The sequence below is a fragment of the Drosophila sechellia genome, chromosome X (genome assembly GCF_004382195.2).
Source record: "Drosophila sechellia strain sech25 chromosome X, ASM438219v1, whole genome shotgun sequence".
NCBI classification, from domain to species: domain Eukaryota; kingdom Metazoa; phylum Arthropoda; class Insecta; order Diptera; family Drosophilidae; genus Drosophila; species Drosophila sechellia.
This window is the reverse complement of record NC_045954.1, coordinates 3,921,886-3,936,263: the sequence shown is the minus strand read 5'-3', so window position 1 is coordinate 3,936,263 and position 14,378 is coordinate 3,921,886. Positions and strand designations below refer to the sequence as shown.

At 42.2% G+C, this 14,378-nt stretch overlaps 1 protein-coding gene across 6 annotated transcripts in view; it reads left to right on the top strand.

Moving 5' to 3' along the window:
• The window catches only part of LOC6612531 (fasciclin-2), a 64,408-nt gene that overhangs the window by 38,596 nt on the left and 11,434 nt on the right, over window positions 1-14,378 (top strand). For 3 of the 6 annotated variants that reach the window (XM_032726431.1, XM_002037003.2, XM_032726433.1), the window contains exons 3-5: window positions 4,462-4,633; window positions 4,778-4,822; window positions 9,429-9,592. In XM_032726431.1, coding sequence (XP_032582322.1) covers window positions 4,462-4,633; window positions 4,778-4,822; window positions 9,429-9,592 — 381 coding nt within the window. The remainder of the gene's footprint in view (window positions 1-4,461; window positions 4,634-4,777; window positions 4,823-9,428; window positions 9,593-14,378) is intronic. The other 3 variants (XM_032726430.1, XM_032726432.1, XM_032726434.1) reach the window with 1 other exon arrangement.

The following is a 14,378-nucleotide window of genomic DNA, read 5'->3' as shown; positions in this document are numbered from 1 at the left end:
ATTTCAAAGCCCCACTTAAGTTTTGCCTGAAGAGCGCACGAAAAGCGAGTTTAAGTCAAATCAGAAAAACCCAAACTAAAGGGCGGCTCAAAGCTGAGGGGATACCCTTGCAATGCCACTTTCAGCTGCCTACATTTGATATTCCACACTGTCCTCTCAGCCCATACAATCCCAGATACCTCGCCCTAATGGGTATTAAAAACGAAGCCCGACTGTCAATGCCGCTGACTCCCGCCCCCGTGTGAACTCTTGTGGCCTATTTAAAAATTCAAAAGGCATACCACACATGCCCAAAAAAAAATCCAAGCGCATCCTGGATTTTCAGCTCACATCTAGAGGGAGTTGTTGTTCAGGGGGCGGCATCATCGACGACCACTTGAGGCGGCTGCTCCAGTTTCCTGTCGCCAGCGCGCACAAAAGTATGCAACATGTCTGAGCGAAGAACAAAACGCAAGAAATGCGAAATGCGAAATGCGAGAAAGGAGCGCAAACATAACGTGGAAATATTATAACGAGTGCAAATAAAACACACTGGGGATGTCGAGGATGTCTGCAATCGTTTGCTGGCACGCATGCATGCCTAAAGGAAACGCCATCAAGTATGCCAAACATGTTTGCGGCCAAAGCGAAGAGGCGCCCCCGAGGGGCGGCTGGCTGCTGGCTGGCTGCCGCCTTCCTGGCGCCCTTTAATGTTTATTGTGCAAATAAATTCGGCCTTGAATCGCCCGAAACGGCGTCTAATGTACGGTGCATATATATCCTACTTGGGAAATTATGAAAGCTGACTTTTCAGGTGATATCAAATGTGCCTCAGCACCAGGCTTAATTATCAGAAAGGATGCCCCCCTTCTACTTTCCAGCTACCAACTACGATGGCATAAGCAAACAGCCCGTCGCGAGATTCCTTTGATCTCGGTTTTTATTTTCGAGTGGCTTGTGTAAATTTAGGCTGCTCTCGATAACCAATAGATGCTATTTTTGGAGCCGGGTTCCAGGTCGGCGCCACTTGAGCACGCCTCTGGCCAGAAGGTGAAGTGGGAGGCAGTGGGTTGTTTGGTAACCGAAGGGCCTGGACCATATTTGCGTGCAAGCGAGACGGAGATGGCCACTATTTTGCAGCCATAATTCAGAAAACTAACTTTTCGTAGGAGAAAGGGGGATTACATAAATCAACATTTTCTGCTGGCCGAAAAAGCGCCAGAAACTTTCAAGCAAACAAATATTAATTTTAACTTTTGCGTGGCCAAAGCAATAATAACAAAAAAATAAAAAAAAAACAAATACAGCTACAAAAAGTGGGGTAATAAAAAAATGAAATCAAGACTTAAAGCCATTACAAATACGTATGTATGTATGTGGGATGCTCTCGTGTGTGTTTGTTAATTTGCCCATTTTATTGTGCAATTTTTAATTGTTTTTCAACAATATTCTCTGGCCGGGCGAAATGAATTAATTGCTCGAGAAGTGGGCGCATTGTCCAGGAGAAGCTGCCGCCACGCCCACACCGCACCCTATCTCTTTCCGGCTCACATCAGGCCGTCTCTTTCCCCAGAGCCTCGCGATAATTCTTAACCGCTTGTTTATTTATGCGGCGCCGGAAAAGCAACACGCATTCACCAGGGAAAATCGTGGAAAGCGGGAAAAGTCGGGGGCTCAAAGAGGTAGAAAGATAATGTGCATTCGTATGTGTGAGCCTGCCGCCTTTATTTATGCAGCATGCATTTAAAATAAAATAAATATAAATTAAGCATAGCCCGAGTCCCAAAGGAAATGCCCTGCCCTCCTCCACAAAGAGCCTTAAAAAAAGAAATTATGGCGAACTTAAAGGGGACTTTGATGGAGCTGTTAAAATGTAATAAATACCGGGCATTAAATAGTCGCCATAGACAACAATCCGATTTACACGTTTAAAAAACGCATTAAGAGGATAAATGGATGTTTGAACTATCAATGCGCTTTCGCTAGCATTAAGCCAAACTGAACACTCGCATTTATGGGTGTTAAATAAAAACATCAATAAACAAGTAAATCCATTAATCGCTATCAACACACTCCATTTCTCCTTACAAAATACAACGTTGCAAGCAACAATTTATTAAAAAAAAAAAATTATTATTTTTATTAAAAAAATAAGCAAACAAATATTAGCATGCACAGTGGAAAACAATGAAACTAAATCGAAACAACGCATTGAACTATACTATATATTTTTAACAGTGCATGCACTTTGAAAGAGAAGAACTATAAATATTTGCAATGTTTTTTTCCCTGTGAACGAATAGCAATTTTAGCTTAATGAGTAACTCTATTTTAATGAGTATTTCCCCTGGATGGGAATAAAAAAAAGGGCATTTGATAGTTTCATTGCCCAAGTTGGTGGGAGTTTGCCACTCGCCCTCAGCTTTTCATTATTATTCACTTTTTATTTGTGTATGTTTTTTTGCGGCGCCTTTCTTTGTTTTTGTTGCCGGGATAGTTGGTGGCGCCTTTTTTTTGCCTTGCATTAATTGCAATGCAAAAAAGCAACGTCGCATAAATTTCTCATATTTAATTTCGCCTGAGCTGCAGATGGAAGCGGAGACACGGACGTTGGGGCAGCAACAAAAAAAAAAGGAGAAGCTGGGGGGCAGTTTAATGCACTCTGTTGCATGCCTCCTCGTTACCCCGCCTTTGCGCCTTATGCAGCCACGCCCCTGAGCGGATTCGTTTACATTAAATTATTTATGCACTCGACTGTGTGTGCCACTTGCGGCTTGACAAAAAGAAAAAAAGAACGGACTGATCACAGCTGCCACTGTCAGTGGGCGGGTGCACACAGCCCCCAAACCCCACTGAATACCGCCCATTCTCCTTTTTTTTTGCATTCGAGCCACTTTAATCTTGACCACACACATTAAGTTGGCCAACAAATGTGCAGACACTTGGCTATTAGGCAGCGGGCACAACTTGAACTTGGCCAAAGGGCTAAGCAGTTATCCTTGCCACCCAAAATTGCCATCCTGCCAAGTCGACTGAGACTGTCCAATAAAATGTCAAAGAAAATGGCCAGAAAGGCTTTTAATTGTAATGGGCACGAGGGCGAAAATGAAAATGTAAGGCAAAAACATTGGAACTTCTTGCCTTTCGGATAGTCTGGTTACTCCTTGGCACCCAAGAATCTGCAGCTCCTCCATCCATATGGCAGTCCACGACCTCGTAACAAAGGGTTTCATGAGCGTTTAATTGTCGGTAATTAGCTAGATGAACAATGGCCAACTTTTAGTCGCCATGGAGCAAGTTTCAAAGGGGCAGCCAACAGTAAAAAGAGCAGCTGGCCCAGAAAACGGGTAACTGGCTTATATAAGCAAAGGATATGGGCAGATGGGTTGAAGGGTTAACTGCTACATTTCTTTGTTAGCTCGTCTGAAATTTTTTAATAATAATATCAAACTGTCAACCGTTTAATGTTCTCATCCATATCTCCCTCATCCACTTGGCAACCTTTTGAAAAGAGGAAAATTGATGATTTTTAATTGTTACAGTATTTCACATAAAACGCAATCAACGAACGACAACTTGTCGTTAAAATGTTAACAGGCTTCATATGAAAGCAACCAATATAAGCATTCATGGAATGAAAATATTAACAACAATAATTTAAATCGCTTTAATGGCAATATTAAATAAAGTTTTATGCACAAGCTCACAATAAATTTCAATGAGTCCCTGCGCACATTTTTAATTGAGCTTCCGTTTGGCGAACAAGTTTTACATCACTTTATTATTTTCATTAACACAATTAGTATTTTTTTCAAACTTAATTTGGACATTTTAAACGATATCGATTTCCAAATGCCTCCCATTAGTAAACTTTCATTTAACAATTTACAATTTTCCAGCGCAAAATGCTGCATGCAGTTTTATTAAATTCTTGATGGAATAACTCCAATGCCAAGTGTGCTCGCCTAATTTTCATCACATTTCTATAAAATGTCGATTCTATTTCACTTGGAATTTCGCTGGATTAATTTCATTTAATTGAGACACCCACACACACACACTCCCGTCGATATTCGTGCATAATGAGTGGGGGCGAACATTGCAAAGGTCCCCAGCTGGCACACCCCCAAACCCCATTGCCCGCCCCCAAAGAGCGCCGCCCTTTGTGAGCGTCCACCAGCAAAGGCAATTAAAATTAATTTAAAATTTACTCGCCTGTGCAAATGAGTCACACGGAAAAAGCGCAGATAAAATGAAAACAAAGACTGAATGACCACAGCACTCAATCAGTAGAAAAACGACAATTCAGATTCAGATTGGCCTGTTTCTGCGTTTTCCAACATAGTGCTGTTGTTTTATCATAAGTACCTAAAATATATTGAACAGAATTAACGTAATTATAAAACTGAAATTATCGCATGCTTTTCTCTGAGTGCAACCCTGCTAATAATTACCCACTTTATTTGCACCATCTTTTTTCAGAACTGACCCGTGCGCAGTCCCCCATCCTGGAGATTTATCCCAAACAAGAAGTCCAGCGCAAGCCAGTGGGCAAGCCCCTGATCCTCACCTGCCGGCCCACAGTTCCCGAGCCGTCCCTGGTCGCCGATCTGCAATGGAAGGACAACCGGAACAACACCATTCTGCCCAAGCCGTAAGTATTGAATTCAGGTTGCTTTCCTAACCTCCGGTTATTGGTGACTTTTTCGAAAAATAAAACACAAAAACACGAACATGCAACACATACAAATGAATATACACCGCAACACTCACTTCTGTATCGTATATCGAATTGTAGGAATTACGATCCACTGTATGATTCCAAGGGCAATAGAAAGAAAGAGTAAGTGAGGCGAACGTCTACATATATTAAAAAACAGTAAAACAGTAACAGCAACTGCAAGAGTATACAACAGTAACCGGTAATTTAACTGCAACTGCAACAGTAATCAGTAAATGCAACTGCAACAAGCATTAGAATTGGACAACTGCGACGGAAACGTAGACAGTAACCGATACCGATAACCGATACTTTAACGGCCGTTTTTATCGGGAACCCTGTGACATTGTCCTCAAAAGTTCAAGCACCAAAATTTGGCAAAAACCTCTGACAACAACTGCTCACGAAACTTTTAAAGTCCCAATGGACTCTAACCGACTGCAACACAGACATTTTTAAGTAGCTGGCAATTTTGACGGCCACTTGTGCTATTTTCTGGTAAATTGACTGCGACTGAAACTGAAACACCAAAGTTCTAGACTTCTAGCTTTGCCTCTGCCCATCCCCCTCTTCCCATGGTTGTTTTTGGCATGATTAATTGTTTGATTTGTTCTTGATTGTTGTTAACTCACCTCGCTGCATTTTGACCAGGCCCATTTTTTTCGAGGGCCTAACCTAAGAGTAGCATTTTTCCGTTTCCATTTTCCATTCGACATTGACACAATAGTACTCACACACACACACACGCCCATTTCCTCATGCAATATCCCCTATTAGTTGTTGTACTAACAATTCTTCATCTTGAGCCTTCATTTTGAATTTTATTGAGCGCCAGAAGCTAAAATAAGGGTCGGTTTTTCGATCACTACGGTTGTCACATATTTGCAGAAAAATTATTTTTCCCAGCTTGACACTTTTGGCAAACATGAACAACTAAGGGCTGCTGCCAGTAATTACATATTTTTAACTTGTCAAACTTTTTGGAGCTCTCGCTTAACCCTATTCATATTCATCAGCTTGTCGTTCCATAAAAATGCAAGATAAATTAAAAGCATATTTTATGAGCAGGTAAATGAAAAGCCAAGGAAGTTTTCGCACACAAAATAAAATTAAACAAAAGTTCTCCTCTGCGAAATCAAGTGAAATGCTTTGCTTGACAACAAAAAAGGACGAAATTGCAATAAAGGCAAAAGAAAATGCTGCAGGAAAACGCGCAAGGGAATGTGAAAGGCGAATTCGAATGGGAATTCTTAGGTCAAATATTCAGATCGAAATCTCAACTCCCAGGTTTTTGGGTGTGTGTGTGGCAGTGGCTGTGTGTGTGTGTGAAAAGCGAAATCGTGTTAATTAATTTGCCCGCAGACTGACCAGAGTGGGAAATCCAGAGCATAACACGGAAAATACAAGAAAAGGACTCTTGGTCCCTCGAGAGCGTTTCACACCTGACCCCCGTTTAACCCGTGAAAGGGTTCAAGGGGCTTTTGCCGGACGGGACATTTTCCGGCCCACCATTGCGTGCCAATTAGCCCCGCTTCCTCTTCAAACTTAGGCGAGTGGAAATTTGTGTTTCGGCTTGTGTTCAGTTTGAAGGGGTTTTTTTTCGTTGGTTTTATTTCGTTTTTTTTATTGGTTGTATACCTTTGCGAAAAGGTTTCATAGTTTGGCCAGAAGCTGGTTAAATTGATTTTAAGAAATGACCAATTGTAAAAAAAAAACTTAAATTCTGTGCACATTTTTGTTGTGGTCTCTGCACAAATATATTTTTTTCCAAATTCCTCTATTACTCTAGTCCATTTCATTCATCAATTCTGCTTTGGCAAAGCCCGTTTTAATTATGATTGCGGCAACCCTGGCAGGATAGCCGGCTTTTCAATTCCATTCACGCAAAAGTGAATGCAGTTTTTCATTGCAAACGATGCTGTGGACAACCCCCACACCTCGCTTTCCATCGCTCTTCCTTTAGTTTCCTGACCTAACCTCTCCGCCAACTGCCGATTGTATTGTGTTGGTTTGGTTTTGTGGCTCCTCTTTCCTACTCTGTGGCCAGTATGTTGTTGTTCCTGGTCAGTTTGTTGGACACGCCTACATCCAGCCTCCCCGCCCACATTACGCATAGTATGCAGTGCATACTTGCAGGAGCGAAATGTAATTAAGCTGCCAAAAACCAACCGACAAGCCGGCCAAGCGGCCTCTTTCCGCCACCCGGGCGCGTCGAAAACGGTGGAAAATGGTAGGACCCATGGTTCCGTTTATACTCGGGGCCAAGTTAATTAAAACGATTAAGTTCGGCATAGTTCTGCGGCCGAGCATTGCTCGCATTTTTGGGCACGGCCTTTGGCGGCGGTTCGGGTTTGCCATTTTTTGTTCCCATTTTTGATTTTTGGTCAGCATCTTTGCAGTGCAACGGGGCTTCCAAGGGGAGTGCAGGCATAATTCCAGGAAGCCTGCTGCCAACAGGATGCATCTGTGTGCATCTCAACGGAAAGTCAGCTTCGTTTGGTAATTACGGTCAGGGATGGGGGAAAAGCGCTTTTCCAATGATCCCATTTACAAATGCCAGGACTTGGAGAAAATGGGCGCTTCTAAGAAAACCCCCCACCTTCATTGCGTAGTCAATAACAGCGAAAATGGCAATAACAACAGGAAATTCAGCGACATCTTTATTCGCAACCCAAAGAAATGCAATAAAAAGTAGAAATTTCTATATGGCCCGGTTCCCCAAGGCGCCAAACTCTCCCGAGAGACAATCAACACACACACACAAAAAAAAAAGTGATTTTTACGTATGCGTAACGGTTTGCTCATCCCTATTCTTTTCCATTTTCCTTCTATTTTTCCGCTTTCAATGCTTTTTTCATCGTTTTTTCAATGTGCTCTCGGTGCTTGGCACAATATTAAAAATCCAACGCAAATATGCAGCGAAATTTTTGCACAATGTCTTCAGAGTCGCCCATTTCCACTGCGCACAACCCACCAGCATCCCCGCCACCCACATTTTCCATTTTCCACCCGCTGCTGCGGTTTTCCTGCGAGGCGTCGTATTTTTTTCTGCGTCAACAACTTTGGTTAGCATAATTTTGGGCTCGACAGTGACGGCTTTCCATGCGCACAAGTCGGTTCAAGTTACAAGTGGCTCGCGATTTCCGCTTAAATAGATTTTGAGCTTTTTAAATCCATTATTATGTTAAATTGTTCAATTTATGGTGCTTGTATAAAGCAGAAAGTTTGGATGATAAAGTGGAGACCGTTTTGCATAGAACGCACTTGGTGCTATTTTTGCGAACACGGCTGTGTGTGGCAACCCAAAAACCGTGCAGCGTTCTCTGCTTTTCGGAATATTTTCTCGGTTTTTGCATTTTTGCAAACAATTGCGAATCGCAAATCGAACGCAGGTTGTGCCTGGGCTCACACACAAACAAGGAAATGCAAACAAACACTCGCACACACATGTCAATGCGCAATATATAAAACCAATTACAGTCGTAAAAACAAAAGATGCAAAAAACAAAAGACGAGCGACTGTCAAAAATTGAAATCCAACGCCGAAAAAAACCAAAAAAAAAAGAAGGAGGAGGAGGCCTTCAATGACTTTTGCCGCTTTTCCAAATATTGCAATTTTTCCTCGAGAAAAAAGGGGGGAAACAGGAAAAAGCAACTCCTTTTTGCATTTGCCCATATTCCTTCTTTTCTCATTGTGTATCTTGGTCTTTGTAGTTGTTGCGTTCACTTTTTGGAGCTGGCAAAGTCGTAACAATAATAATAACCGCCTCTATGCATATTTAGTTTCTGCGCCACGAAGAAAACTTTTTTAATTAATTAGTACGTGAGTCGCACAATGGCCAGCAGTTTGAAAATAGTTGGAGTTTTCCTTTTTTTTTTGGTAATAACTCCCACTATTCGGGGGGCGTCGAAAGGGGAGCGATCTGCGATTCACTGCTGCTAATTCGCAAATACTCAAGGGAAGCAAACTGGGAGCAGTCACGGAAAACTGCACACTCACTTACCAATGCAAAAGAAAAGCGAGTGATGGTGGTTGTGGTGGGGAAATGGAATTCGAATCGAGGTCTGATTATAGCATATCGCTTAAACACGCACAGCGCAGTTAGGTCATTTATATTTTCACTATTTTAGCGGGATTTATGCAAGTTATGAGCTATAATCAACAGAGTGTTTTATAATCAAAACAAAATGAATCAATTGCACACAAAAAAAAACCAATATTTACATGCAATTGGGGCAATCGAAAGAGATCTAAACTTCGATTTGGTCGAACTGGTTTCTCACATCCGCTTTGAAAAGCAGGAACCGCACTTGCTGTGGAAGCCAAAGAATTTTCACATTTCCCATTCGAGTTGGGGTGGCAAATTTGCAGAAAATGCTCTATATATACTTATATATATATGTTTATTTGCCATGGGGAAAAATGCGTAACACATTTCTGCGAGGCATGCAAATGAGCAGGGGAGCAGGCAATTTACTAACAGCAATGGCAATTGTTATAAGCATAAGCATTAAAAAATATCGTAATAAGAATAATAATAATAATAATAATAATAATTATACCGAGTAGCCGTGTAATACTGACACCCATACTCCTTTTACTCGCAATCGTACAAATGAAATGCATATTATTCCGTTACTAATACACATTCAACCCGCTTTCATTGCCCGCTCCTCCGACCTCGCACACTCGCTCTTCCGGCATTTTCCGCGCTTTCCCGCCGCAAAGGAATGGACGCAACCAGGCGCCGATGTACACGGAAACGCTGCCCGGCGAAAATTTGGCCCTGATGATTACCTCGCTGTCGGTGGAAATGGGCGGCAAGTACTACTGCACCGCCTCCTATGCAAATACGGAGATCCTCGAGAAGGGCGTCACAATTAAAACTTACGGTAAGTCCCGCACTTCCAGAATGTAATAACACTCCAGCGCCAGAGCCGCAAATTGTTTTCGGGGGTTTTCCTTTTCCATTTGGTTTTCGGTTAATTTATTTATCCTGACCTTCAGGCAAGCGTGTGTAATATCTAATATGGGAAAATGTTACGCTCATTTTACAATGCCAGGGAAATGTAAAGATAATCCACATTTGTACTATGTTTTTCGCATTTAATGTAATACGAGCACTCCATTAACTCAGCAGTTTAGAATTCAAACAGTCTTATTAGATTAGACCAGTGAGTGCTACTTATGTGATTCGATCTTGACAAATATGCGTTGAAGCCACAAAAGAAATAGCAAATCTGTGGCTGGTCAGGTCGCATTGGTTGCTTTGTTCCGAGCCAAGTACAGTTGTGTTCGGGTGGCCGAAATTTGTCATTACATGTCCGAGCATGCTTGACTTGTTGTCGCCATCGATTAGGGACCATCTGAACTCCCCCTCGTCGTCCGGCATGCTGTGAGTAATCGCCATTTGAGAGCGGAAAAGCTCGACGTGATTCCTCTGCTGCATGATTCATTTATCTTGTTAGCAATTTGTGTCCCCTGCACATTGCTCGAGTGCCAGAGTGCCCGACGGCCAGAATGCCAGAATGCCAGAGTTCCCAGAGTTACGGCAGTAAGAAATTACAGTTGCCGGGATTTCATTACATGAGCAGCATTGTAAGCGAATCTAAAACAAAATGGATGCGTTCAGTACAAAGCAATCGCCAAGTATCTGCCTCTGCTGCCACCCACTTTCATCTTTAAAAAAAAAAAAACAGCAACAATACAAAGCAGAACACGTCTCTCAATAAGCAGCTAGAAAAAACACACACCCACACACACCACACCCTCTTTTACCTGCACACACACTTTGCTGGCTCGTTGACTCTCTAGCAACTCTTTCCATGCTCCTTTGCCCAAGCCCGTGCTCCTGAACCCTTCTCCTGTTCACCACCTACCTGCTGTCGAGTGCACATAAGTGACGCTGCAGCTTAAAACTTTTACGAGATTGATTTTTCTAAGCAATTTAAAGTTCGTACTCATTGCACACACGGAGCAAAAACCACTGGATGCACAAACACATTTGGTGGAAGGGTGTAGCTGGCCAAGGTAAAGAAGTAGTGGGGGGGGGTTGCAACAATACTCGTTCTCGTGATATGTGAGAATTTCTGGACTGTTGCAGGAGCACGACAGGAGTACACCGGAAAAAGGAATGAATGAACTGGATTAGGTAATTGCATTAGGATAAAACCGATGCCAAACATCAGTTCTCAGCGCTGTTACCAAGTGCAACTGCTTAGCCGTATTGAAATACATTGATCCCAAGTCGTACCCATCCGACATTTTTCTAACCGTGCAGTTGCGTACCTTTATTGCGCTAGTAGAGAGTGAGCAAACCGTATGGAGAGGCCGTCCAGGCTGGTGCGTTTGAAATGAAATCAAATATTTTGCCGGGCAACAATTTGTGCCCGGTGATATGGGCACAGGGACTAGTCCAGGACTAGAGGATGGCACTCCACTCTCGATCGATGTCAGGCCAACTGTTTGACTTGGAATGACTGCCTCGGAATGGAATCTCCTTTTCCCATCGTCACAATGAGGGGCAGGTAAACACGCGTGTTGCAATGGGCCAGTGCTGCAGTCTCGCATTTGCACACAGTCAGTGTTGACTAAATGCCAGGACAGTGTTGGCAGTGTTGGTCAGCGCGAGTGCTGCCAAATGCCAAGCCAGAGGTGCAGTTTAAAGAGCTCTCCAACTCTGCGGTCGGAATGTTCGTGCTAAGCCGACTTAAGAGCCCCTGCTCTCTTGGATGAGTTCGAAACCAGGTTGGCCAGCCAGCCAGCATTCAAATACAAAGCCCAACAGCAGTTAGTTATCAACACCAGCAAGGAGCAACTTAAGGGTTTGGGCAAGGATGTGGCCAGGATACGGGGGGGTTCCGTAGAAGTAACTGGCATTGTGTTGACAACTCACAAGTTGCATTTAGTTCAGCAAATAAGCAGACACACTGCGACACAGACAGCCAAAGAGCTGGAGGCAAATTGCAAGATTTACTTTTGCTACACTGGGAAACATATATATATATATATGAAATACAGCAAATAGAGTATACGCAAATAGTTGCGTATGTGATCAAATGATCATCTGTTAATCCCTGCTTCTTAACACAATTCATCAATCTATTGACCTGTATTTGTATTTATCTTAATACGCATGGCCTTAAATTCGTGAAAATCAGATAAGCAGCTGAGCTTTGCTTTCAGTGTAAGAAAACACGGCACACATGAGTGGGAATTCGGAGGGGGATGGGAATGGCATATTTACATACCGTTGTTTGTGCCAGTCACAGCTTAATATTTCAATATTTATGCTTTTAATAAATGCATATGCTCAAAACAAACTTCCGCCAGAAAAGCAACAGCATCAACAGACGCAAACTACAGTTACAGTGGTGGCATGCAAGGCAGAATAGAATCTACTTCCGTTTTCGAGCACTTTAAGTTATCTTGTGCAATTTGTTATTTGCAGCTCGCAATTAGGGGAATTAAAGCGCATTAGCTCATCGAATGGAGGCAGTGCATTAATTCAATATTTATACCTGTGCACTCGAACATACATATCTCAATTTAATACTTAGACTCAATCCGCTGGCCTCAAATGGTCGACATCCTTGGCATTGTCGGCCATGTAATTGCCACTAATAATGTTGATTGGAGGCATTAGAGAGTTTGCACTTGGCAAGCATATATTCTTCGATTCGATTTTACTGCCCTGGCTGACCAATTGGCTTGTTCCTGTTTTCGGTGTGCAAGAATGGAATGCAGCTTTTTGCATTGTCAGTAACTTAAAGATATTCGCAAACGGAAGTGCACATCCTTCTGCCGCACAGTTACAAAAACAAACAAGGATTTATAGCATACTATACAGGATCCGGCAAAAATGATAAATTAATATTTATATTAATTGAGATTGGTGTAACAACCTTTTGGGCTTTTGCATTTCAAATGGAAATGCAGACGTGACATGTTAAGAATATGTTTCTAAAAAGTCACAACCACATATGATATGTACATACATACATATGTGTGCACAAATTGCCTTCAATCGCTGAAAGTACAGCAATCTGTTCGATTTTATTATCACTTTGTGGACCGGACTCCTCCGACCTGGTCAGCGGTAATTTGAACTTATTTGAACCTATTGCCGGTACAGGGCCCAAATCAAATTGCAGCTCCCCTCTCGGGGTCCCCCATCGCTGGCTTTATCCATTATTTTTTGTATACTTTTTTTAATAAGTTTTTGCAGCAACTTTTTCAATAAGTTGTGAGTCATGTTCGTTGCAAAGAAAGCTCCGGATCCAGACTCCTGGACTCCTGGACTCCGGCACTCAGGCATGTCCTTGTTCAAACTAATAATGAAATCGTAAACTAGTTCATCTTTTTTCCCTCTCCGTTTGGCTGGATATATATAAATCGGTAAATATATATATATATATATATGTGCCGGCTGCCCATCAGACGTCAGAAACGAACGCAGCTAGCGAAAAGTGTTTGAACAACAAAATCTCACACGCTACGACAATGCAGCCAAACAGAAAAGAGCAAGGGGATAAAATGGACAGGGGCAGGGATGAGGCAGGAAAAATGCTGGAAAAATTCCGGGGAAAGGAGAGAAATGACAGAAGCAGCAAGTTTTTATTTATTTTATATGTTGTGTGGGTGCAACAGAGGGGCAGCAGGAAAGGAGCTCGGTTGGCAGGGCGAAGAAGGATACAGAACATCCAGAGCCAGACACTGCCAATAAAAACTGCAAATAGAAAATGTTTTTAACACAACTTTCCGTTATTTTGGCTTTGGCTTTGCCTTTGGCCGGACATCCAATATATATATGTATGTGTATATATATGGATTTCGGTCGCATATATGTATGTATATACTACATAGATATGTGGAAGCTTGACAGCCGGCCGACAGACATAGATGGCTTGTTATTACACTGATTTATAAATAAAGTGTAAATATTTGAGCCACACACACACACATACGTAAGTTGGAACTGAAAGGCTGCCCATGATGGTTAACAGCTTTTTGGCCAAGATTGCCTTTTCAAATGCAAAATATGATGGCATATTTAAGTGGGCTGTGGAATCCACATCCACCTGAATGCCGTTGACAAACGGGTTTTTCTTGCCCGAAGAAAAGAAGCAAAACCTAAGCCAGATTTCGAGTATAAAATATGAAATGAAATTTAACTGACAGGTAGATTTCATGTTCTGATTAACATGTTATTTGAAATACCCCGAGTTGCATTTTCGTAGGATTATCCATACGTTGATATGTTATATTTTATGGAATTTTGTTGCAAGTAGATCTATAAATAAAAGTGAACCCAGTGCAAATCTCAAATGCAAAGCTATCGATTCAGGGTAATAAATTGTGTACTTAGTGAGTAAGCTTATGGGTATCTGTGGTGCTTTATCAATTTTTAGGCTGCCAACCGAAATCACTGTCCATCTCCATCTGCCTCTGCCTCTGACTTTTCGAATCCAACTGCTCCAGTAGTTTACCTTCGGAACTTCCTTTGACTGGCCTTTCGGGCCCTTTGACTATTTTCCTACATTTAAGTACTCTTCCGCTTCACGCCTCGGCTTTCATTTGGTAGTCTGGGCTTTGATTTCGAAACACCTGGTTACTACTCAATAGTCCGCCTTTCCGAGAAGGACGACCCCGTTTATCAGCTTCTTGTTGCTTTTATTA